Here is a 26,841-nt window from a genome sequence, read left to right on the forward strand (position 1 = left end):
TCAGGAGCTCGGCACGCCCGTGCATCCTTCCAGAACTTTCTCTGTGCCCAAGTCTATCTGTAAAATAGATGTCATATTTTGGGGGTAGATGTATTTTAACGAAATGGTGTCACCATGCATGTGTTCTTCAGCGATGTGCTTTTGTAACTCGTAACCTGCCTGTCTTTCCTGAACTGGGACTGGGAGTTCCATTCTTGGTGGTACAAGTAAACCTAGGTCTTTTACTTATTTATTTATTTTGAGAGAGAGAGAGAGACAGAGAGACAGAGTGTGAGCGGGGGAGGCGCAGAGAGAGAGGGAGACACAGAATCTGAAGCAGGCTCCAGGCTCTGAGCTGTCAGCACAGAGCCCGATGTGGGGCTCGACCCCATGAACATTGAGATCGTGACCTGAGCTGAAGTCGGACGCTAAACCCAGGCACCCAGGCACCCAGGCACCCCAGGTCTTTTTTTTTTAAAACTTGTTACAGTATGGGAGGGCCAGATTGTGGGTCCCTCAGTCAGCCCTCCAGTTGGAGGGCATTAGCGTTTTGTACATTCCTCCTGGCACACCTGTGTCTTTCCAGAAGCTTCCAACGAGTGACATGGCTGGGTCTCAGTAGATTGAGGCCACGTGGGATTTTGGTGGGTTTGTTTTGGGGATACTGCTGCATGGCCCCCCAACATGTCTCTGCCACCAGCCTTGGCAGGTTTGTAATGAGGGGAGCCCCCGAGATCTGTGTGGTGGGCCGTGGGTTGGTAGGAGTGAGGAGAAAGCCGAGGGACTGTGGGATTTGTGGGCCGCTGTTCCACTCGTAGAACCTGCCTTGGGGACGGGCCATGGGTCCTTTAGGGGCTGCAAGAGACCCTCCCCACCCCTTCCTTTCCTCCTGCACAAACGGATTCCCCTCTCTGCTGCTGCCTGCAAGCCTGATTCTTCCCTGCCAGCCGGATTCTATTCCTAGACCTCCTCACCATCTTGAAGTCATCCCCTATCGACAAACACACCGGCCGAAACATCATAAAAACGCTGTTTTTATTAGAGCAGACTGGCTCCTCTGTCATCGGGCCTCTTATTCAGCCAGCAGCCTGACAGCGTTCTTTGCCGCCCCCCCCCCGCCCCATCCCCGATGACACGTCCGAGGGTTTGAGGGTTTGTGACTGTCACCAGCCCAGCGCCTGTTCCGAGGGTGTGATACCAGCCCGTCTCTGGAGGCAGCCCAGACCCTACACCCAGCTGCTGTCCCCAGAAACAGTTCGGCTCCACCACATCCCACACGGATCCCCTTAAGAAAGTCACGCCATCTTTCCTTTGCACGGATTTCAGGTGGGTGTCGGCTGCGGTGTAAGACGCCTTCGGGGTGAGCCTGGGAGCCTGGGCTGAGTTCAGATTTTGCGCCGTCGGACTTCCAAACTTACAAATATGTCTAACAAGCCTCGTGTGAATTGCTAATGTATTATCCAGCGTGTCTTACACACCAGGCCGACTTCCGAGCAATTTGTTTATGAGGTGGATGCTTTTAATCACTGTGCCCATTTCTGGTGTTTTTGGATCGAGATCTAATTTCTGTACCACAAAATTTACCATTTTATTTTTTAATATATTCTTTAAATGTTTTTAATTTAATTTTGAGAGAGAAAGAGAGACAGAGCATGAGCAGGGGAGGGCCAGAGAGAGGGGGACACACAGAATCTGAAGTAGGCTCCAGGCTCTGAGCGGTCAGCACAGAGCCCGACGCGGGGCTCGAACCTACGAACTGTGAGATCATGGCCTGAGTTGAAGTCGGACGCTTAACCAACTGAGCCACCCAGGCGCCCCCAAATTTTACCGTTTTAAAACGTACAATTCGGTGGTATTTAGCATATGCGCAGCGCCATGCGACCCTCTCTGCTTCCTAATTCCAAAGCATGTCTGTCACCCCAGACAGAAACCCTGTACCTATTAAATATTTTAAATGTTTTATTTATTTTTGAGAGCAAGAGAGCATGAGCAGAGTGGGGCAGAGAGAGACAGAGACAGAGACAGAATCTGAAGCAGGCTCCAGGCTCCCAGCTGTCAGCACAGAGCCTGACAGGGAGCTCGAACTCACAGACAGCAAGATCATGACCTGAGCCGAAGTTGGACGCTTAACCGACTGAGCCACCCAGGCACCCCAAAAACCCTGTACATATGAGCAGTGACCCCCCTATGCCTCCTTCCCCAGGCAACTGTTGATCGACTTTCTGTCTCTATGGATTTGCCTCTCCTGGACCTTTCATATAAATTGCCTCTCCTGGACCTTTCATATAAATGTCTGGCTCCTTTCACTGAGCATAATGTTTTCAGGATGCGCCCGTGTTGTAGCATGAATGTATCAGCACATCAGAGCCTTCCCGTGACCTGGGCACGTGGTGTCCTGTGTGTGCACCATACTCTGTTTATCCATTCATCCACTGGAGGGCGGGCTGGCCAGCCTCCCCCTTTTGGCTGCTATGCGCTGTGCTGCTAGAGCATCATCCCAGTCTGACAGCCCAGGAAGCTCAGGCGCAAACACCCTTTCCCGCTGACACAAGCAGGATGCGATTCCTACCCCAGCATCTGGCTCCACGGCCATGTCCCAGCCGTCTCTCGTGGCTGCCCAGCGGTGGAGTGAAGACTGGGGAATTAGGGGCCTATGTCACACACCTCCACGGCAAGCGTACATCAGAATTAGAGATTGGGTCCTGTGGCTCGAGGAAGTCCTCATGCTTTGGGGACCTGGGTCTGTCTTGCCTTCATTCAGGGCCATGTGGGAAGAAGTCCCGGCTGAGTCATGATTGTCCATGTCACCCCAGATGCATTTATCAATGTCCTTTGATGTAACAGGACTCAGCCCCAGGAGGAGAGGTGTGCTGTCCTGGTCCTGGGATAGCAGACTTGGGGAGGTGTGTGTGCAGGGGGCTGACTGGGGGAGCTCTCTGGAACAGCACCCGTGGGCGATGAGGGACGTGGCGCTGAGCAGAGGGAGGGGTTGGATGGTGGTGTGGGCCTAGATAACCCCACGGGGAGCTCTGGGGCCAAGGGGCACTCCAGAGAGTCCCCAGTTCAAGCAGCGAGCCTGGGTATTTCTACCCTTGGCATCAACCCAGCATAGCCTGGCCTTTTCCTGGGAAGGGACCAGCTGTGAGCTGCCACACATCACCGGTGCCGGTACCTGGGTGTGAGTGAGTCATCGGGGCTGCGTCCATGGTGGCTTGGATAAAGGCTCCGACAGAGAGCGACCCATGGGAAGGCATTAGGAACACCGCTGAGGGAAGGTGTAACCCCTCCCAGGATGGGGGGTAGCAGGGAGGAAGGGGCATCTTCGCTGTGCCCTGAAGCCTTGAACCCCAAACCTCTATCCCCAACCGCCAGCCCATGAACGGCTTCCCCTGGGTGCCTCAGCGACTCAACATGGCTGCGCCAAACCCAAGTCAGCTCTGCCCCCCGCCAGCTTTCACCTCCCCAAGAATGGCATCGCCGTCCTTCCTGTTACCCAGGCCAGAAACTGTGGGGCCTTCCATACCTCCCCCTCCCCTACATCCTTTGCTCCAGCCCATCCCCTAGTCCTGTTCCTTCGCCTTGAAAATACCTTCTCCCTGCCTCTTCCTTGTTGCCGCCACCTCCTGTCCGAACCCCCACCTGCTCCTCGCACCTGCTGTTGGCCACCTGCCACCTCTTATTGTAGCGTCCCCCCCTCTGGCCCAGTAACCGGATGTGGGGTTGAGGGCAAAACTCCTTGCTGTGGGCCCCGTGGCTTGAGTGGCCCGGCCCCGCGGTCTCGTGTCATCCTCTGCTCCCCTGCCCCCGCCTGCAGCCCCTCAGAGCTTCCTGTCCCTCCTGTTCTTTGTCATCCGGCCGTCACATGTGCGTCCACTTTGCTCGGAGCACGCTCCCGTCTCACCCTCCCAAATTAACTTGTTCATCCTTCATACTTGGGTTCTGTGTTGCTCCCCCACTTGAAGCCTCAGCTGACCTCCCTGTCATAGTCATGTGTCCCCTGTAAAGCAGCTCAAGGTGGTTGAAATGGTGGACAGCGTACATTTGGTGGTGGGCTCCTTTGTGTAGAATCAGCCCCCCTCACCACACTGTCAGCTCTGCGAGGCGAGGGGGCCTGTCCTGGCACGGGTTAGGAGGTGCTCAGTAAGCCTGCAAGACGTAGCCCTGGGGAGGGGAAGGAGGGGGGACCCAGGGAGAGAGAGAAGGAAGAAACAGATCGTGCTTCTGCATGGTCGGGGAGGGGATGGGGTGAGGGAGGTAATGTGACCTGCCCCGTTTGTATTCTAGAAGTTAAAAAAAATTTTTTTAATGTTTATTTTTTGAGAGAGAGAAAGAGAGTGAGTGAGAGAGAGAGGGAGACACAGAATCTGAAGCAGGCTCCAGCCTCCGAGCTGTCAGCACAGAGCCCGACACAGGGCTCGAACTCATGGACCATGAGATCATGACCTGAGCCGAAGATGGACGCCTGACTGACTAAGCCACCCAGGCGCCCCTATACTCCGAAACTCTTAACTGTAGCATGTGAGGGGACACGGAATTTGGGCATCCCAGCCCCCCACGCTGCCCCAGGCTTGAGCACGAGGTTTCCCTCCCCACCTCGGGTTTCCTTGCCCGCCTCCCCCCTCCCTGCCAGCGCCTATCCCTGGCACGGTGGGCTTGGCCCTTCACCAGCCTAAAGCGGACCTGGAATGCCAGATCCCCTGAGATCAAACCAACGTGCTCCGAGCGTTCTTCACCCCAACCCCAAGACGAGCTCCCGGGGGCCCTTGCGTTGTGCTGTTGCACGCTCTGTGTCCTGCCTGGGTGCCCTCCACGGCCCGCCCCCCCTCCACCTGCAGTTCAGGGCTGTCTCCTCTCCTCTGTAGAGACTGCCCAGCCCTGGTGAGGCCAGGCATCTGTCACTCGCCCACTGGCCCCCGGCATTCATGCCTCCTCTTCGCGGCACCCACCGCACGACATCCGAGCAACTGTGTTTCAGTGGCCGCCCCGCCAAGTTCTCTGACGGGGATCTTGTCTTCCTGCGGTCCTTTCCTTCTTGTCTTTCTTGGTCCTTCCTTTCCACAACGACTCTGTGAGCTCCTCGTGTGTGCCAGGCATGGGTCTGGGGCTGAGAGCTTGGGCACGGGCCCTACCCTCCTGGCAGAGGAGAAGGCCTGGGTAGTTGGGAAGGGCCACGCACGCCCACAGGCAAGGAGGAGACCTTCCAGCAGCGGAAACCCCCAGAAGGACTCTTAGGCTGAGGCGGGGGGCAGGGAGGTGGCAGTGGGGTCAGGGAGGGCAGTGGAGCCAGACCCGCTTCATCTCAGTCTGTCTCTGGTTAACAGTATTCAACCCGCAGGAGACACTCAAGGATTATTAGCTGAATAAATACGAAGGGGCCCCTGAGGGTCCCCCTCTTCAGGGGGTTGGGGGGTGCTCCTGCCTGAGGGGTGCTCCTGCCTGCTCACAACCAGGGGAAGGACGGGGTCTGTGGGAACCTTATTCCCTTAGAAGGAAAAGTTCTTGGCAGCAAATCAAGTGGTGGCGGCAGAGACTGGAGAAGAGAAGACCCGGCTAGGCTGCCTCTCTCCTCCCAGCAGGCCAAGCGGTGGCCTGTCCCTCCCGATCGGATCGGGAGGCTCTGACGGCTAACAGCTGCCTGACTCAGTTTAGCACAAGCCCAGGAGTGTGAAAGCAGGCAGGCCTCTTTTCTTGCATGGATGCTTCCAGGGGGCACTGCCAGCCTGAGCCCCCTCCAGAGCTCTCCTCCGGAAGGAGACCGGGAGCAGCCTGAGCCCATTCCGACTCACTTAAAACCTAGGTGCCCTCACACATGCCATTCCCACCTCAGGACCTTTGCACCTGCCGATCCTGCCGCCTGGAAAACCCCTGTGTCCGGATCCCCACACCTTCTCTCTCGCTCCCATCAGCCTTCTCTTGAATGCTGCCATGCCAGAGGCTTCTCTGACCCCCCAGCTAAAATAGCACCTTCCCCTCCCCCCACTCCCTGCCCTTCTCTGCCTTCCATTCTCCACAGCACTTAGCCATCTGACATACTACCTATTTACTCTCTTTTTTTTTTATTGCTTGTCTCCTCTCATTAGAATGTAACAGCGAAGACTTTGATGTGCTCACTGCGTGTCTCCAGAATAGGCGTTCGATAAATATTGAGCGAGCAAATGAATTTGTAAAATGGGGTCAGCGCCGTCCACTGTGCAGGGTGGCGTGGACATTCCCAGTGTGTGGCTTGCATGCTTCCACGGCCCTGTAGGTGGCTTGTAATCGTTGGCTATTTTAGTACATCTGAATTTATGTCTGCCTTCTATTTATGGCAACTGGTAATGATTTTCCCATTTATGGCATGAATATAAAGTTTCCTTTTTATTTTTTGTTATTTTTTAATGTTTATTTATTTTTGAGAAAGAGAGACACAGAGCATGAGCAGGAGAGGGGCAGAGAAAGATGGAGACACAGAATCTGCAGCAGGCTCCAGGCTCTGAGCTGTCAGTGCAGAGACGGATGCAGGGCTCGAACCCACAAACCGCGAGATCATGACCCAAGCCGCAGTCAGACGCCCAAATGACTGAGTCACACAAGTACTCCTAAAGTTTCCTTTTTAAAGTAAACCTATCGAAGATGAAAAAGAGAAAAACCTATATTTGCCAGCCTGAAAGACAATTTATAATCCACGTTGCAGTCTTATGAGAAAACTTTTCCGAGAATTAAAAAGAAATGTTAAGGGGCGCCTGGGTGGCTCAGTCGGTTAAGCCTCTGACTTCGGCTCAGGTCAGATCTTCACGTTCGTGGGTTCGAGCCCCGCATCAGGCTCTGTGCTGACAGCTAGCTCAGAGCCTGGAGCCTGCTTCTGGTTCTGTGTCTCCTTCTCTCTCTGCCTCTCCCCCTCTCATGCTTTGTCTCTCTCTGTATCAAAAATAAATAAAACATTTAAAAAAATTTAAAAAAAAGAAACGTTAATTATTTTCTAGCAGATTACATACTGTGAGTGCTTTTTCTGATAAGTATGTAAAGAATACATTTTTTAAAATTTTTTATTAATTTTTGAGAGAGAGAGAGAGAGAGAGGGAGAGACAGCATGAGCAGAGAGAGAGGGAGACACAGAATCCGAAGCAGGCTCCAGGCTCTGTGCTGATAGCTCAGAGCCTGACATTGGGCTCGAAACCACGAACCATGAGATCATGACCTGAGCCAAAGTCAGACACTTAACCAGCTGAGCCACCCAGGCGCCCCTAAGAAAAACATTTTTACAAAGATACAGCTTACTGTGTCCTGGAGTCCTGGAAGAAATCCTGGATTCTGGATCTGCACTCATGTTCTACAAACCCCAGAATGAAGTATAAAATCTCCAGGTGTGTATTGGTAGCAATCAGTAATGGTACGTAGCAAGTTAGCGGAGGGATAAATGTGAGTGTGGGTATTTGGGAAATAACCCAAGCTCTTCCTTTGATTATCCACCTGGTGTGTGCATAGCTTGTGATTTTGTTACCCAGTCTACCCTGGGCATGAGAAACTCAAATCTTTGCTGCTGCGCCTTGCCTTATTTCGTTCCACCTCTAGGGGGCAGTATCAGCCGTTGCTTTAGGCTGCTTTTGCAGCCTGCTGAATGCAGAGCATTTTTTGTTCCTATTTTGAGGATAGGCAGACACCTGTTATGTTAGCAAGAACAGTAAAAAGGAAGCTCGTAACTGTACTTTTCCATTCAACTAATATGCGTTAAGGACTTACCACATGGCTCGGGAACATAAAGGAGAGAGTCACTAGAACAGAGGAGTTGGCACTTGGGCTGGGGTTTTGAGGGGAGAATAGGAGTTTTGTCCTTTGAGATACATTTGGATCATTAGGAACATTCCTTGAGGTATCATTTTAATAAACTGCTAAATACTTCTCTGAGCCCTAGTGAGACTTTGGACTTAGACAGCCTTGAGTATTAGCTCTACCACTGTGCTACCCAGAATTCACTCAGACGCAAATCCTTCTCTCTCTCTACCTCTCTCTCTTTCCTCCCCCCCCACCCCCTTCAAACTGGCTCCAGTAAAGAAAGGAGTGTGACCACAAAGTCCAATACAGGGCTGGCCTCAGGCATGGCTGCATACGGGGCATGGAAGCTGGTTAAGAGGATCCGGTTTCTGTGCGGTCTTTCTGTCTTCAGTTCGGCTGCCTGTGTGGGTGTCACCGTCGGACAGATCTCTCCACGGAACATACTCATAACGGTGAACCTAATCCGTGGACGACAACCACTCCTTCCCTGGTGGCTCTGCTCCTATCAGCTAATAATTCCAGGGCAAGAGGCCCCGGGACTTCTCCAGCAGTTTCTACCAATCCCTCAGTTGAGTCTGTTGGCCTGGCTCCGCACGCATGCCTAGCCCTGAGCCGATGGCAGGGTCAGGAAGATGGAATGCCCTGGCCTGGGTGACGTGTCCACCAAGGAGGTGCTGTTTCCACCCACACCCCGCTGATGGGGAGGAGGGGAGAGGTAGTTTCCCAAAGGAAGATGGACGTGCTGTGACCAGGAGGAAATGAATAGATGCTGAGCTGACACAAACAACAGACACGTGTCTGTGGGCTTCGGGGCCCTTAGGCGATTTGCCTCAGCTTTCAGAGCCTCAGTTTCCTCCTCCATAAGATGGGCACAGTGATCCTAGACCATAGCATTATTTCAGACACCCACAACAAGCACCCGCAGAGAGCATGATGAATGGCAGCGACATTGTCCTAAATTGCCCCTCAGGTGGGACAGGAGCTTGGGGGGAGTCGGGGTGGGGGAGGGGGAGGAAGTCAGATGTGTGCAAGCGCTCTGTGCACCCCCACACACAGTGTTTCCACAGCCTCGTTATTAAACCGCCTGAAGTGATTGCTCCTCTCTGCCGGGACCTGACCCCAGCAAGTAGGCCCCCCCACACTCGGGGGCCCAGGAAACAAGCTCTATGCACTCAGCTGCTTGTTAACGCAGCTCGGGCGCTGCCACTTGCCACATCAGCCCTGTCCAGGAAAATTCCGATATTCCGGCTGCAGAGGGATATGTGATCTCTGAAACACAGACTCGGTCAAGCACCTTTAAGCATAACTGATTCTTGGCATTTCTTTCCAATTCCATTCTCCCCCCCGCCCCGACCCCCCACACACAGAGAATTAATAGTATGACCATTGATAAGACTCTGCACTGTATCCAGGGCCAGCATCAGGGATAAAGGGTGAGGATAGCAGTAGTGGCAGTGACGCTTGTCACATCCAAAGTCCTTAGACCCTGAGGCGTAGTTAACTCGCACGCCCTGGGCACCCCCCTCTTGTCAGACCCAACTGCTGGCCAGTCTGCAAACATGTCAGGCTTTTTCAGCCCTTTGTCCATTCCATGTTACTGGAATGTCTTCCCTTTCCTTGTGACCCAGGAAATGTTTCAACTTAAAAGTCCCAGCTCCTGTGCCTCCTTATTTATTCATTCATTTAATCAGTATGTATGTATGTATTATGTTTTTTATTCTTGGGGGGGGGGAGAGAGAGAGAGAGAGAGAGAGAGAGAGAGAGAGAGAGAGAGTGAGAGTGAGCATGAGCAGGGGAGGGGTTGAGAGAGAGGGAAACACAGAATCTGAAGACAGGTTCCAGGCTCCAAGCTGTCAGCACAGAGCCTGACATGGGGCTCAAACCCATGAACCGTGAGATCATGACCTGAGTCGAAGCTGGACGCTTAACCGACTGAGCCGCCCAGGCGCCCCCCAACCAGTATTTAGTGAGGGCGCCATGTACACCAAGCACTACTGTCCTGGCGGCTTGGAATACACAGGCGATCGAAACAGATCCAGTCTGCCTTCGTCGAATCGATACCTAAAAGGCGTAATAAACAAGATAAAGTAGATAGTGTGTTAGTGGGGTGTGGGCATGGGGGTGTGAGGCACAGCTCGAAATTTTAAATAGGGTGGCCAGGGAGACAGGCCCTCCCTGAGAAGGTAAGATGTGGACAACCTAGGTACTTACCTGGGGGAAGAGTACCCCAGGCCTGCGGAGTGAGCCAGGGCATTGGTGAGTCAAAGGCCCTGAGGCTGCAGTTGTGCTGACTGTCTAGGGTACTGGAATGGGGAGGAGGGCAGAGTGGTGGGAGGTGGGTCAGACACGTGAGGGCCTGGTGGCCCCTGGGGACCCATGCAGAGTCCAGAGCAGAGGAGTGACACGATTGGGCTCAGCTTTCATCGGGACCCCTTGGCTGTGGCAGGGAGGGCAGACTGCAGGGGTGAGGGTGGGTGTGGGAGGCCAGGGAGAGGGGCTGAATCAGGGTGGTGGCGAGGAGGTGGAGAGAAGCATCCTGGTTTGGGGCATCCTGCCATTTCTCTATGGAGACTGGGGCCTGGCCATGCCTTGGGGAGTCTTCCCAGGTCCCTCATTCAAATCCTGGGCATCCCGTTTTACACATTTTATTATGATTATTTGTGTCCTTTTGGGGGGCTCCGATGCCTTTGGGAATCTGATGAATATTATGGACTTTCTTCCCAGAAGAAATACTCTTGTGCACTCAATTGAATGCATGTTCCTAGAGCCCCCTGCATCCCCGCTGTTAGTGGCCCTTGGCTAGTGCGTTTCGCGACTATTCCCTGGAATTGAGCATCCAGCTGGGGAATCTCAGTAAGAAAGCAAGGATCCTAAGTTACACCTGCTCTCCTCCTCATGGACCCTCAGAGCAGCCCTGTGGGGTAGACCTTATTATTACCCCCCTTTTACAGACGTGGGGACCAAGGCTCACCAAAGGTAAGTAGCAGAGTTGAGGGTTCACCCCCCAAGCCTCCAAATCCCCAGATAATTAGTGAGCAATATCTATAGTTAAATGCTCACAACTTAGCACTTAATTATGTACTATTTCACATTGTATTGTATATAATTTAATGCTAATTGCAGGGTTTCAGAACGAGCTGAAGGGAGCGGGGGCGAGAGTAGCAAGGGAAGGCTTCGTGGAGACTTTGGGAACTCGGCTGGGCTCCAGAGAGGATTTGGGTGGGTCTCTGCATGAGGGGGTAGTCAGGGTAGGAATAAGTATGGATGGGGAGGTGCTAAGATAGTGCTATTTAGATAATGGAACTCTATGCATGTAAGTGTAACTAATAGTCACAGAGAATGTTCGTTTTTTTTTTAATGTTTTATTTATTTATTTTGAGAGACAGAGCACAAGAGGGGAGGAGCCGTGAGAGATGGAGAGAGAATGCCAAGCATTCTGACTTTGTGGGCTTGATCCCACAAACTGTAAGATCATGACCTGAGCTGGAATCAGGAGTTGGATACTCAACCACCTGAGCCACCCAGGCACCCCAGTGTTCATTTTTGAGAGAGAGAGAGACAAAGAGAGAGTGAGAGAGAGTGCAAGCCAGGGAGGGGCAGAGAGAGAGGGACAGAGGATCCGAAGCGGGCTGTGTGCTGACGACAGCAGAGGGCCCAACGTGGGGCTCGAACTCACGAACTGTAACATCACGACCTGAGCCGAAGTCGGATGCTTAACCAGCAGAGCCCCCCAGGCGCCCCTCGCTGAGAACATTCTAAATTCTGGAACTGTACTCAGTCCTTTTCATTGTCCCTGTTTCCCATCCACGTTTCACCCCACGCAGGAAAAGAAAAGCCAACCGCACAGGCATTGTTCTGACCTCATCCTAACGGGGGCGTAAACAAATGGCAGTGTGGCGACCCGGAGCCAGGCCTGGTCTCCAAGCTCATGGACTCCCCGGCTCAAGTTCAGAGACGGTCGGATGAGAGGCGGGCTGGGCCTGGGCCTTGCTGGTCCGTGAGCATTGCCTGGGAACCTGTTAGACCTGCAGCCGTGGGCCCCTCCCCGGCGTACGGAGTCAGAACCTGCATGTCTACACAGTCCCCGGGTGATTTGTATGCACCATAGTTAGCATCTGAGAAGCTCAGGGCGGCGAGAAGTTTGGCCGGACTTGCGCCTGTGCCGTTCAAGTCTTCGTGAGGACATCTCTCTCCTGGCAGAGACGGGCACACCTGTTCCTGGAGGCTTTGGGGCGAAGGCCCAGGGCTGAGATCTCTTTGTCGTCTTGTAATTCATCTAAAAATGTCATGGACTGTTCACTCCGCCCCATAATTTGATAGTTCAAAATGGTTATATAAATTGCCATGGACGCGTGTTCCGGGAAGATGCATGAGATGGGTTTCTGTGTATCTTAAATGGGGTAATAATAACCACTTCAAGGGCTCCTGCACAGATCAGAGGAGATGCTCGCAAACTGTCCGCATCAGACCCGTGTTGTTCTGAAGGGAGTGAGGAGTCCTCCCCAGCCCCATGGTCCTGTAACCTCTCTCCGAGGCCTGAGGTGGGTTTTTTCTCCCTCTCGGGCCGGGAGAGGACAAAGTAACCTCTCTGGCGTCTCAGGAACCCAGGGAAATAAGAGACTAGGGTCAGCTATTGCCAGTTTGTTTATTTAAATTCCTTATTAGTCGCCACTTCCCGATTGTTTGGCCCGATGAGCACGCAGGAGAACCCGGTAAAGAGGCTTCAGGACATCAGGGCAGGAGAGAGGATGCAGATGAAGAGGACTTGACCCTGTCCCCAAGTGGACCTAGAGGGAGGGGGATGTGGCGGGGGAGACAGGGACGAGGTAAAGCCAACAGTAACAACCAGAGTCCTACAGGAGGAGGGACAAGAGGGGCGTCCGACTTCCGCTCAGGTCATGATCTTCGGTTCCTGAGTTTGAGGCCCATGTCCGGCTCTCTGCAGAGCCTGCTTCTGGTTCTTTGTCCCCCTCTCTCACTGCCCCTCCCCTGCTTGTATGCATGCGCTCTCTCTCTTTCAAAAATAAACATTTTTTTAAAAGGAAAAAGAACAAGAAAGGGGTACTGGGCTGTCAGCCCTGGACCAGGAATGACCGTGGGTTCCTTGAAAATCTCCTCGTCACTGGAAAGAGTAGGTGGAGGAGGGAGACACAGAAGGGTGACATGGACAGAGAGAGTGACCATCCCCAATGGAGGCCAAGGGGGAAGGGAAGTCAGACAAGGCATCAGGGGGGTGGGGCGGGGGGAGGCTCACTTACAGCTGCAGAAGCTGAAGGAGGAGAATCTGGGGATGGAGGGGAGGGCGGTGGCCAGCAGTGCCTCCTGGCCCGGAGCAGCTGGAAAGGATGAATACGGGAAGAGCTGTTATATTTGGCTAAGGAGTTATGGGCCGCCCGTGGTTGCGTTGTGGTGGAATAATGGGGCCGAAGCCAGCTTTTGAGAAGGAGAGAACGATGGGAATTTTTCTCTTCTCCCCATGAAAGCAGTTAGGATTTTCACACAAATTGCATTTCTATTACAAATGTCTTACTTGCCGTTTAAAACTTAATCCGTGTAACTTGTGACTCGAGCCAAGCTGATATTGTCTGTCTAATCCATCCCTTGGCAAAAAAAAAAAAAAAGAAGTTACTTAAGAAACGTGGAAGATTGCAAAAGCATTGTTTATCGGATGATCCTCTTTTTGTTTGAAAGAATGTCTGTGTTTGCATGTGTTTTTTATAAATATGCATATATATGTGTATGATAAAGAAAGAAAAACATCTGAGGGTATAGACATCAAATGATAATGGGGGTTTTACTGGTATATAGCCATATGTCCCTTTAAATATGCGTAGTTTATTTTACATGAATTCTCCTTCCGTAAGGCTGTACAAAATTCTAATAGGGGTTATCTCTAATGGTCGGATGATGGTATATATGACATAATTCTTTTGGCTGCAAATGACGGAAACTCAGCAGAAACTTCTAAAGCAGCAGCTAAATTGTCCAGAGACCTGTTCAGACATGAGTGGACCCAGGGCCTCAGGTTGTGACAGTAACAATCTCCTCTCCTCCCTCACGTCTGCTGTCTCCTTTAATTGCCCTCATTTTCAGTCAGTTCCAGACCTGCGTCTCATCAGCCCAGCACCCCTGTGGAAAGAAAGCATCTTTCCCCCCAAAAGTATCAGCGGAGTCCCGGGGCTGGCTTTCAAGCACCCGACTTGAGCCCTGGCTCACCCACAGACCAGTGAAGCACTGTGTTGATTGGCAAGGGCACGGCCAAGGTCATGTGACCCAAGAGGCAAACAAAGGAACTTTCAAGGGCATCTCAGGAAGCCAGTGAACTGGAAAAAGGGGCCAAATAGTTCTCTAAAGGAAATCCAGAGTTCTGCTGGCTGACAAGGAGGCATAAAACCCCAAAGGTCTGCTCTTAAAGGAGCCTTCGCTGAGTCATATATTTTCGTGGGTTGTTTTCATAAGCATGCATTTCTTTTGCCGTGGCAAGAGAAAAGCAAGATTCCCTCCTTGAACAACCGATCTGGGTTACATCTGATTATGATCCTGCAGATAAATAAATAATGAGTGTGGAGAAAACAGTAAGGCTCAAATCTAGTCTGAGCCCTTGATTTTAGAGGGCATGGGAGGAATGGGCGGTGGCGAGGCTGGGCACTCGGCCTTCAGCCTTCTCCTCTCTGCACACCGTTAGTTGGGTACGGGCAAGGCCCACCGGGCCATCAGGTGATCTCTGGGGCTCTGGGTCGCCAGAGCGACGCGCCCAGAGAGCCGGGCCTCCGTCAAGCTCGCCTCTGCCTCTCGGCCTCCTCAGTAAATAGCTCCCTGCATTCCGATATCACACTGCTCTGTTTCTTCCTTTCAGGGTTCTACTAAGGACATGGTGCCAGACTTTGATGAGAAGCATGATGAGTATTTAATATTGCTCCAGCAGAGAAACCGGTAAGACGAAGCTGCCCGACAGCAGCCCTTAATATTAGCCAAATAAAAATCCTATTTAGATTGATGAACAGCACACAGGCTCTGTTTCACGTGGGACTGGCGTGTAATCACCCTCCACTCGGGGCTGTGGGATTTTATCTGCGATGCCAGCTCCCTCCCACTCCTCCACTCGCTGATTTAATGGCATCTTTGAGCTGTAGCCAACTGCTCCCTGCGTAAGCACCACCTCTTGCCTCCCTGGCCCCCGTTCTGGGAGGAGGTGGCTTTGTCACGAAGAGCTAGACCCCGGCAGGGGCCTGTGCGGTCACTCACCTGAAGAGCCCGGTCTGTGATCTTACAGACTTTGTCAGCCCCTTGAAGCCGGAACTGATAATCACGCCTCGTTAGATAAAGGTGGAGTCGTTTTACGTCTGTGTTTGAAGTTGGTCGATATGTCATTTAAAGTTAAGTTTGTACTGATTATGGCTCTGGAGGGCTAGGCTAGCTCCTGGAAAAAAAAAACAAAAAAAACCTACGGCAGATGCAATGTTTAGTGACCGAGGACAAAGCAGGGTGGTCCGGTTGGCTAGAGGCGTCGTCTTTTCAGTGCCTTTGCGGGGCCTGTGCAAGTTCACGTTCAGTTCACCGTGGTTTGTCATCAGGCCCGGGGGCCTCGAATTAAGCCGGGTTTGCAAACTCAGATGCTGGGAGGGGCGGGCCGGGCAGTGAGCGTGGAGAGCGTGGGCACCTGTGATCCTCATGCCTACGCTGCTCGGTCCAGGCCAGCTGTTTGTGGGAACCCGGGCTCAGGGGTTCGTAGCCTCCAAGGTCCCTGGGGAAGCTGGAAGTTTGGGTCTGTGTTGTGAAATCCCCCAAGTTTCAAAGTGTTGGCAATGTACTCAGATTACAACAAAACAGGGGTGTCTGGGTCGCCCAGTCGGTTGAGCATCTGATTCTTGTTTTTGGCTCCGGTCAAGATCCCAGGCTCATGGGATCGAGCCCCGTGTCGGGCTCTGCACTGAGCGTGACGCCTGCTTAAGATTTTCTCTCTCTCTGCCCCTCTTCCGTTTGCGCTCTCTCTCTGTCTCTCTAAAAAACAAAAAATAACCTCTCCCCCGACTCCCCACACAAGACAACTGCAAGAATGCTATGGGCTCCTAAAACAGATGACGAGGGAGCGAGGAGGGTGGGGCCCTGATCTGGGCGTTTGTGTTCTGGGAATGAACTTGGGGTCTTGCAGGCAAGAGAGCCTGGGGGTTGTCACCCGGAATGTGCATTCAACCCTCATCTGACTGGTGGGACTCCCGGTGCTTGTCAGGCAGGGCCCTGGTGGCATGTTGTCTGGACAGGTTTAGTCCTTAGTGTTATAACTCAGTTTTCCTGCCCACCGGCCCCCTTTGCTAACTTCCACCGAGACCCCCAGTATCCCTAACAACCACTCCTGCCCGACTCGCCAGATGCCCCCTAATGAGGCGGTACGACCCCCAGTGGCAAACCCTTGAACAGATCAAGGCCCCAGGCACAGCCAGAAATGCCAGGCAGCGTCCCCTGTGCCCGTCCCCTGTGCGCAGCTGCTCTGTGCTCCTCCCCAGCCCCGGGGCGACCGCAAACCGCAGTAGCGGGAGGTCTGTGCTCGTCAGCCCAACGTGGGTTTTCATCATCATGAACGCCACGGGGCAGGATGTATTTGTTCCATTTCTGGCAGACTGGACGGTGCCCCCAAGCACCCGGGTGATCGTTCGCTCATACACGCGTGCCTTGTCTGGGAGGACAGTGTCAGAGTTTCTGAGGAGCCCGTTGCTTCTCATTAATCTGCGGATCAATAAGTGCACGATCAAGAGGTCCACGCCGATAGCATGGAGAGAGTTCCCAGAGACAAGGTCACAGCACAAAGGCGATTAAGAAATGTGTCCAAGTGGAGTTGCCATAACATTGGGGGGACGTGTGGTCACCGACAGGGAGCTGGCTTGATGACAGGGACTCAGAAAGTAGCACTTGAGACACCTCCCAACAGAGGCATGAGCAGTGGGCGTCCCCCTGAGCTCTCACCGGGCACGGCTCTCGAGGCAGCTTTTCTGGGCTGCCACCTGCATGCCAGGCGCCTCGCCCCCATCATTTCATTTTATCCTCAGCCACCCCTCCCGATGAGGTAGGTGTGGGCGCAGCTGTCAAACCCATTTTACAGACAAGGAAGCACTTTGCCCGAGGCCATACCACCAGGAAGTGGTAGAGCTGGGCTGTACTTGCTGATTTATGCCCTGTGAGACATTGTCATAAACAGTCAGGAGAGGGACCTGCGGGGTTGCCAGTTTCACTACGAGGAGTTTTGCGGCAATAAACTGCAGTTTGCCTGGAAATCCGGTTGTGTGACCCGGTAGACAACCAGCCTCTGGGCTCTATCATGTGCGTAGAGGGAGACGCAAACCCAGCCTGCTTACGCGGTCTCCTGTGACCTGAGAAAGGGGTGTGCAATCACTGGAGCAAGTTCCCAGGAGAGACGGGCCCAGAGCACAGCCGGGAGGATTTTGCTGAGCGGCTGCTTGGCGCCTAGCACAGCCGCCAGTGCGAAGGACACTGTGCTGAGGGAGGCACAGACTTTATTGTTTGTGCACCTTCGGCCCAAGGGACAGAAACCCAAGGCAAATGGACCTCAATAAGGAAACTTATTGGCTCATGAAATTAAAGAAATCCAGGATAATACTCTGGCTTCAGGCATAGCTATATCCAGGCACTCAGCTCATGTTGGAGGCATCTCAGGTCTGCATTTCCTTTACCAAGGCAGCTCCTGGAGGCCCCATGCTTACTTCCTGCCTGGGGAAGGAGAGAGCACTTCCTTCCTGACAGTTCCAGCAAGAGTGCTGAGGACGGCTCCGAGCCCGGTGTCTGTCCCCTGTGCCTGGTGAGGTGGCATGCCTCCCGAAGCTGGGAGGTAGAGTGAGTATCACCCACACTACACGGAGGAGGAGAAGGAGCGGAGCTGTCGCCAGAGGGGGTCCCAGGGGCTGCCTTTGGAAGATGGGGAAGCGTTGCTGGCGAGGCAAACCGAGCAGGTGTTCGCCCCACAGCCCTTGCCCTGGAGGATCTCCCTGGTGGGCGGCAGGGAGCCCAAGGCCACCTATTTATAACTATGCCAGAGAAAGCAGAAAATGGTCCTGTGCTCCAGGACAGGACCGGGGGAGGGGCGGGGAAGATGTGACAGCCCCGGGTCACCCCTGCACAAACCTTCCCGGAGACGCTTAGTGATTCTGGTCACTCACCTTCATGAAAGATGTCATCGCGCCTACAGACTCATTGACAGAGCCAGGGCTGGAGGGCTGACGGCCAAGTAGAGCTGTGACACACACCTCTAGACGGTGGAGGCCGGACCAGGTCCAGGAGTCTGGCAATGGTATTCTTTCTTTTTAGGAAAAGGTGGTTGGGGGGCAACATATAGGAAAATGTGCCCACGAGAGAAGTGAGCCCCGCGCCCTGAAAGGAGATTCATGCAGAGAGAAGGAAGGGGAGGGGCACTAGGGTGGCTCAGTCAGTTGAGTGTCCAACTTCAGCTCAGGTCATGATCTCGCAGTTCGTGGGTTCGAGCCCCGCATCAGGCTCTGTGCTGATAGCTCGGAGCCTGGAGTCTGTCTTTGGATTCTGTGTCTCCCTCTCTCTTTGCTCCTCCTCCGCTCACGCTCTGTCTCTGTCTGTCTCTCAAAAATGAATAAACGTTAAAAAAATTTTTTTAAAAAGAGAGCGAGAAGGAAGGGGGAAGCCAGCATCTGGTGGGGGGGGGAGGGGAGGGGCTTGGCATGGGCCAGTCTCTGAGCTGGAGCCCCAGCCCGGTACCCCACTCCATCCCCATGATAGTCCACAGAGGTGTCGGCACTCTGGGGCTCATCCTACAGACGAGGAGCAGGCCCGGAGGTGGCGGGACTTGCTTGCCCCCGGTCACACGAGCCCAGGAGCCGAGGAACCTGCAGAGCCTCCCAGGGCAGAACATCATCCCCCACAGTCTGCCACTCCCCACGCGGACGAAGGATGCTGACACCCTAAAGGGTAAATACCCGAGCCCACAGGCCCCAGGTTCTGGGAGGTACAGCAGGCTCCTGCACCACTGCCCGCTTCGCCTCTCCATTCCTTCAAGGCTAGACTCAAATGCCACCACCTCCAGGAAGCCCCCCGCTGGGAGCCACGGCTCTGCTAGCTCAGAGCCCCCACAGTGTGATAACCTGTCAAGGAGACAAGAAACAGCAGAGCAGTGCGGCCAGGAGACTGGCTCTGGAGCCTCGTGGACCAGAATTTAAATCTTGGCTCTGCCTGGGCTCTGTGACCTTGGGCAAGTTCATCTACAAAACAGGCCTATGGTAGGATGTAAGTCCCAGGACCCTCGAAGGATTAGGTACCCGGGTGTCATTTGAATGTTAAACACACCTTCTCCTGGAGCGGACATCCAGGTAATCCTTGAATTCCCACCCCTGACTGAGATCTGAGGGCCCATGGGGCTAGCCTGGTCACAGCCCTCCAAGGCCAAGGTGGTTCAGCCATTAACCCAGACACAGTCAACCCCAGTGGCTGCCCCTTGAGCTTGGCGGAACCCTCTTGCCAGCTGGCCCCCGCTTGTGCCCTGACTCATGCCTCCCGTCACACTCCCCCCTGATACCCGGCGCTAACTCGGGGTGCCCTGCTCCCTCAGGGTGGACCCCCAGCTCACTCCAGGATGAGATGGGAAGGGCTCCCGTGATGAGCACAGGGTCCATGGCAGCTGTTAGGATGCACATCATGTTTTCCAGACGCAGAAGCCGCCTGTTCCAGAAATAGGTATTGAGAACATTCCGCTCAGCATGGACCCCGGGCCCAGGGGTCAGATTCCGGCGGTCAGAAGGGAGGATAAACAGACACACAGACAGGATCCTGGAGTGCGAGGCCGTGAGCCACCTGCCGCCGGCGAGGCCAGCAAAAGCCGTGTGGGGACAGAGCGTGACGGGGCGGCCGCAGGGACTGAACCCGAGTTTTCTCAATCCTAGACACCGAGGGCAGCTTTTTATGTGAAGCAGCCTATCAATTAAAAAAAAAACCACCGTGTTTCTTTGAGGCCACATGAATACCACGGGCGGACGGCTCAGCCGCAGGAGGGAGTCCCTTTAAGCAGTCCCTTTCACGGCCTCGATAATTATCTCCCCGGTTATCAGTTTCATAAATCCGCATTTTCATAAATTATTCTGCTTAAATAGAGGCACGCACACCAAGGGCCAGTCCCAGATCTGGGGTGACGGGAGGCCTCTGAGGCCGCCAGGGGAGGAGGGAGGTCGAGGCAGGCATTCTGGGGCCGGGTGCTCAGATTCTCCGCGCTCCGGGCCTCCCAGGGCTCAGGCTCCCTGCTCTCTCTCCCTGGGGACTGCCCGGTGCCCCTGAAACCCGGGATGGTTTGCTCCAGAGACTGCAGCTCTTGCTGCGTTTGGAAAGCGTCTCTTGGTTACTTGTGTTTTTCTTCTGTTTTATACTGTTTCCCGCCCAACAGTCATCTCCCAGGCCTCTGAGGCTGGCAGGAGATAAGCGGTCGGTAGGTAATAAATGTTCCTGCCACAATTGTTGCAAGTTCGGATGTGTCAACAGCTAAAGAAACATTTAAAAGGCAAACGAAAAAATCACCCATAATGCCACTCCACAAACACAAATTTCTTTCCAACTTTGCACTTAACTGCAAACATACCACTTTTCGTCTGCCTTTCTCCCCCCATCCCCCGCCCCGTCACTGATCATGAGGAGTTCCTCCTGTTTGGACACACTCTCTGTGATGACCTCGGCTGCGTGCGGTCTCAGGTTCCGCTTCCCCGGGGTTGGACATTTGGGTTGCTTTCGGGGTTTTGTGATGACCAAACGCTGACTGTTGTTTCTGGTCAAGAATGATTCGGGGCGTCCATGTGGCTCAGTCAGTTAAGCGTCCAGCTTCGGCTCAGGTCTCGATCTCACGGTTTGTAGGTTTGAGCCCTGCATCGGGCTCAGAGCCTGCTTCAGATCCTCTGTTCCCCTCTTTCTTTCTGCCCCTACTCTGCTCATGCACAGACGCATACTCTCTCTCAAAAATAAATAAACGTTAAAAAAAAAAAAATGACTTGCTGAAATGGGCTTACCGGGGAAAGACCAAGCATATGGCATTTTATCTATTTTCATATTATTCTCCGAGAAGGTTCTTTGAGTTACCAGCAGTGTCTAACTTTGCCAGTTTCAGCATCATCTTGCTAGCTTTAGAGGTTGTCTTTGGTGTGGTGAAGACTTGAGCCAAATTGCTTAAGTTTCCGTCCTAGCTCTGCCCCATACCAGCTGTGTGACCTTGGGCAGATTACTTAACTTCTCTGTGCCTCACTATTCTTACTTAATTCCATGGGGATAATAAAAGTAATTACCCCATAGGGTTGTCAGGGGAAGATTAATGCCTCAATACAGTCAATCCTTATGGTTCACGAGTTCCCTAAACACAAATTCACCTACTCACTGAAATTTATTTGTAACCCCAAAGTCAATATTTACAGTGCATCTGTGTCAATCAAAGGCGTGTGCAGAGTGGCAAAACATTTTGGTCGCCCAACACATACCTTCTCAGCTGTGGTCGAACATGGGAACGTCCCACCTCCTGGTTCCAGCTCTTTCACGCCCAGAACAAAGCATCTTTTTCGCAGTATCCTTGGTGCCACATTTTCCACGTTTTCATAATGGTTGGTGGTGATTTTGCTGTTTAAAATTGTTTTTATGTTTTTTATTTATTTTTAAGAGACAGAGAGAGACAGCTCGAGCAGGGGAGGGGCAGAGAGAGAGGGAGACACAGAATTGGAAGCAGGCTCCAGGCTCTGAGCTGTCAGCACAGAGCCCGACGCAGGGCTCGAACCCACAAACCGTGAAATCATAACCTGAGCTGAGTCAGACGCTCAACCGACTGAGACCCCTGGGCGCCACATGATTTTGCTGTTTAAACCACCCCCCAGGCATGTTGCTAAAGTGCTGTGTCGTGTGCCTAAGCGCCAGGAGGCTGTGGTGTCTCTTAAGGAGAAAATACACTCGTTGGATGGGCTTCCGTCTGAGTTCGAGCGCTGCTACTGGCCATGAGCTCAATGTCAGCGCAGCAACTGTGTGTTGAACAAGGTGCCTTTAAACCGAAACTCTAACAGCTAGGCTGTGCACTGATCAGGTGATGAAAAAGTTGGGACAGAAGCTCACAGGAGCCAAACCCTGTGTTTCCCCCCAGGAACTCAGCGTTTGCAGTGACCTTACAGGGAAAACTTAACGTTGATGATGTGACTCCGCTACTGCATACGTACTGCGTTTAGAACAGAGTTTGGCACCTCGTCCACACCCTTGGGGTGATCACTATGTATTTACATTTACATTTTGCTTGCTTGGTAGGAACCTATCTAATCGCAAAGAGGATGCACGCTTGTTGCCATGCAGGTTGACTGTATTTCTTCCTGTGCAGAAATAAATCTGGGAGACTCGGGGGAGTGCGTGAAGGGGTTTGTGAAGGCACTGAAGGGTTTGGCAGTGGCTGGGCGTGGCTCCAGGGGGTGGGGGGCGACGAGGTTGCCACGTGGCATGCTGTTTATGGCCCTAAAGTAGAGCTGGGAAAGAATCAAGGCTTTCAAGAAAACTTGAACTAGAGGGCCAGCTGCGTTCCTGCCCAAGACCCTTTTAGCCAAAGGCGGCGATAATCCTACCATTAATCTTGAACTACAGCCTACATTGACACATTCTTTCACTGCATCAGAATATAAAATGATGGCACGGGAGGTATCAGGGGTGAGCGTTTGAGAACACATGTATTTACTGGAGCAAGAAAGTCCATCCGCCCGGTCGGACGCGGGATATTTCCTGCCTCCTAGATGTTCTAGGGGGTCTCTGGCAAAGGCTGACGACCTGAGACCCAGTGTGTTTTGTGACGCGCTGGAGGAGGTGCCTCTGTCCACGCAGCGTGGAGATGCACGAGGTCGTGATTGTCCTAGGGAACCCAGGCTGCGGGGAGGCAGTGCGCATGCCTGCCTTCTGTCCCAGCCACCGTGGGGCGAGGCCAACGGGTGCCTTTGTTGTTAACATGAGCCTGAGCCTCAGAACAAAGGCAGAAACACCCCTGTGGGGCCCGAGACTGTGTCCCCCTTGCTGCCTCTCCGTGTGCGTCCTGGGCCCCTTCCAGGCGGTGTATGGAGGAACAGCTGGGCACCTGCCCTCCGGCCTCCGATTCGAGGCGCTTTGCCGTCTGGGCGGTGATTCTCTTCCCGAGTAGGGGGTGGGCGGTGGCCCAGGCCCCTCGAGCGAGGAGCAAGGGATCGGTTCTCTTCCAGGATCCTAAAGCATTTGAAAACCAAGGACCCCATGCAGTTGCGACTGGAGCACCTGGAGCAAGGCTTCTCCGTCTATGTCAACGGGGCTAACTCTGAGCTGAGGACGTCACCCCGCAAAGCTGTCCGCCCCGACTTCGCCAGGAGTGCCTCCCACGCCGAGGGGACCCACGGTGAGAAGGGCAACGGGCTAACCCCTCCTGCGTGGTGTCACAGCCAACGCCCATGAACTTCCCAGCAAATAACTAGTTAACCTGTACACGCCAACTATGCCCACTTGGCCAGAAAGAGAGCAGGGGAGTGAGAGAGAGAGAAATCCTCTTTTATTCCTTTCAACACGTCATCTCCCGGCCTCTGTGACCCCAGGGCAAAGGTGGCCAGAGCTGTAAATTCCTGGCTTTTATGTTTCATAGTGCCAGTAATTGAAGGAAATGTCTAGGATAATTGAAATTATCCCCGATTTGCACTGGATCTGTCTTAACCTCGGCACCTCACCCCTGTGTGATATTGGATTGCTCTGTTCATTTCTGAATGTAGTTAATCCATGCTCCATATACTTTAAACTGATTTCTTGTGTCCCGTCCTGAAAGCTGATGGGGGCAACACAAGCACCCCACTGAGGGGCTGGCCCAACACAGGCACCAAAATATGACCTGGCGGTAAAATGCATGTAATGGCAGAGCCCACGGGGTTGGGTCCCAATTTGGCCACGTTACTTTGTCCCGCTGTGCCACTAACGAGGGTGCCCATCCCTGGGGTACTGGAGTGCCCGTCACATCAGGCGGCTTTGTCTGAGATGCTGGTGTGCTACTGAGTCACAGAAGAGCACTTGGAATGAGGTAGAGCTGGATCTGAACTCTGTTCTGCCGATCTCTAGCTTTGAGACCTCTGGCAGTTGGGTCCTCTCTGACCCTCAGTTTCCTCTTCTATAAAATGGGAATCATTATGCCCACCTTGCAGGCTTTCCAGGACGACTAACTGACATAAGAAATGTAAAATGTCAGGCCACCTGAGTGGCTCAATCGGTTGAGCATCAGACTTTGGCTCAGGTCATGATCTCACATCCATGGGTTCGAGCCCCACGTCAGGCTCTGTGCTGACAGCTCATAGCCTAGAGCCTGCCTCATGTTCTGTCTTCCTTGTTCTCTGCCCCTCCCCTGCTCATGCTCTATCTCTTTCTCTCTCTGTCTCAAAAACGAATAAACATTAAAAAAATTTTTTTAAAGAAATTTAAAATGTCCATCACACAACAATCTTGATTTGTATGGTTCTAATTCATCGCCTTACAGGTGTGGTAGATAGATATCCCAAGCTATTACTAGACAGTGAAAGTCAACAAAGAATGAGGAGATACAAGGAGAAAGTGACATCCCGAAACCTTCCCCTAGGAGAGCCACTAGAGTTCAGCTTAGAGTTTAGGATGAGCTCCCTGGCCCCCCGGGCAACAAGGGAAATAGAACGATTCTTCTAGCTTTCACAGAGGAGGAGTCTGGCCAGCCTGCCGCTAGCTGACAGGTGCAGGCCTCTCCTGGTCCAGGTATCAGGGAGGTTACAGATAACAGGAGTCTTTCTACTCGGGCCGCCAGCAGTAGTTTCTTGACTCAGTCAACAAATATATCTCCCCTCTCCTCTTTTACATAAATGCCAGCCTGTTGTGCCCACCGTGTGTGTGCCCCTCTTCCGTGTGTCGGAGATTGTTCCTCTTGTATACAGACCTGTGTGATTCAGCTGTGACTCCCTTTGCGCTGAGCATTTGGCTTGTTTCCTAACTCCTGTGACTACAGCGGGATTCTGTGACCGCCCCACGTATGAGACTTTGGGCACACAGATGTGTGTTTTATTTTTTGTCAAAAAAATTTGTTTTTAATGTTTGTTTATTTTTGAAAGAGATGGAGAGTGATGCAGGAGAGTCAGAGAGAGAGGGACACACAGAATCCGAAGCGGGCTCCAGGCTCTGAGCTGTCAGCACAGAGCCTGACACGGGGCTCAAACCCACGAACTGTGAGATCATGACCTGGGCCGAAGTCAGAAGCATAACTGAAAGCCGCCCAGGCGCCCCAGATGTGTGTTTTAGATGTAAGTCATGAACCTTCCTTGGGCGTGAGCTTGCCACGGGTGCCTCACCAAACCTCCTTCCCTCATCTCTGGTGCAGATCACGGGCGAAGACCCCTGTTTCGAGAAGTGGAAGAAGCTTCAGGACGCAATTCCCGGACGGCCCCCGGGCACGTGCAGCGCCGCGGATGGCACCAGGTCAGGAGACCCCGGGCACAGTCCCGACACAGGGCCGCGCTGTGACGGAAGCATTCAGGATCCCCACGGGCATTGGTGGCCCCAGCTGGTGTCCTCTCTGCACGCAGTCCTGGTCCCTGGGGAGCGGAGAAGCCTGGGGATCCTCCAGCCCTCTCTCTGTGGCACGATCCTCCCTTCCAGTTGGGGGATGGGGTCACCCCAGCCCTACTCAGGAGTGTGATGTGCCCCCTCAGTCCCCTTCGTGATGACTCATGTATACAACTATCTTTTATTGAGCACCTACTATGTGCCAGGCACGGTCTTGGATGCTAGGGAGGCAGTGGGTAATAAGACAAAGCCCCTGCCCCACAGACCTGAGATGCCACTTCAGGGTGCTGCTGATGCTGCCGATGCCAGCAGCTTGCCTTTTCGAGTGCCAGCCAGTTGCGGGGCATGAGCTAAGCTCCTGCCAGACTCTTCTCCTTTGTCCTCATGGCAGACCTGCAGGGTGAAGTTCCAATGTTCTAACTCGTTTAAGGGAGCCGAGGACATGAAGGCTCAGAAAAGCTAAGTGAGCTCTCCAAGGTCAGCCAGGATCAAGATGCCAGCCCAGACCTCTGCTCCCAGCACGGTGTTCTTGCCCAGAGAGTCCTTATCTCACGGTTACTCACAGCCTTGCCCGGGATCAGGGCTTGCCACCCCCACTGCACTTTCACACCACCTGGGGGGCCCCACCCCCATGGGTTCTGACTCACCTGGTCTGAGGTGCGGCCTAAGCAACGGTATACAATCCTTTTCAATCCTGTGTTCGCCCAGATTGGGAAGTTCTCCCGTTAGAGCCTTCTGCACCGGGCTGTGTGCGGGTCTCTGGCACACACTTCCATATGCCTTTTTGGCCCATTTTTGCAAGAACTCTGTAGGTCTGTAATGATCCTCCTCATGCCACTGGTGAAACTGAGCCCCAGAGGGCTGCGGTGACCTGCTCAGGGTCACACAGCCACTGAGGGAGGCTGTGTGAAGCCTGGACCTGTGGCCCCCACCCCCATTGGTCTTCCCTGCCCTTGTGGGTCTGTGATGAAATGTGGAAGCGTGTTCCTGCAGGTGCTATGAGGCGCACAGCCTGGAGGCCTCCTTTCGTCCCTAGCAATGAATGTTAATTTCTCATTAAGGAGGCCCGGCTCTGCTTCCCACTTCAGACCCTCCTCCTGGCTGTTTCGAGTGCCTTCTATCATCAGGAGCCATATTTGCATCTTAGACTGTGACTTAATGGCCGGCCCCAGAGCCGGTACAATTTCAAAGACTTGGCCCTAAGATTAATTAGCATCCCTCCCCAGCCTCTCCCTGTGGTCCCACACTTCACAGGGCCTAATCATGGCTAATTTCCTAGCTTCCTGATGCCGGGAAGGCTGTAATTGTCCTTCTGTCCCGGATCAGTCCGGGGTCAGCCAGCACCTAGCAGTCGAGTCCACTCAGGCTCTTTTAATCAGAGATGGATGTAACACAGGGAGTCAGGTGCTCACAGGGTCTTTGTGCCACAGGAGGAGGGGCTGTGAGCGGGGCCTCTCACACAGCCCGCTGAGAGAGCTGGTCAGGGCACCCAGTGTGGAGGGAGGGGGGTCTGCATCGGGGGACCCAGTGCGGAGGGTGGGGGTCTGCGTCGGGGGG

At 53.4% G+C, this 26,841-nt stretch overlaps 1 protein-coding gene across 2 annotated transcripts in view; it reads left to right on the forward strand.

Moving 5' to 3' along the window:
• The window catches only part of KIAA0556 (KIAA0556 ortholog), a 184,340-nt gene that overhangs the window by 37,039 nt on the left and 120,460 nt on the right, over positions 1–26,841 (forward strand). For both annotated transcript variants that reach the window (XM_029946662.1, XM_029946663.1), the window contains 3 exons: positions 14,588–14,664; positions 22,950–23,119; positions 25,100–25,197. In XM_029946662.1, coding sequence (XP_029802522.1) covers positions 14,588–14,664; positions 22,950–23,119; positions 25,100–25,197 — 345 coding nt within the window. The remainder of the gene's footprint in view (positions 1–14,587; positions 14,665–22,949; positions 23,120–25,099; positions 25,198–26,841) is intronic.

The sequence above is a fragment of the Suricata suricatta genome, chromosome 8 (genome assembly GCF_006229205.1).
Source record: "Suricata suricatta isolate VVHF042 chromosome 8, meerkat_22Aug2017_6uvM2_HiC, whole genome shotgun sequence".
NCBI lineage: Eukaryota > Metazoa > Chordata > Mammalia > Carnivora > Herpestidae > Suricata > Suricata suricatta.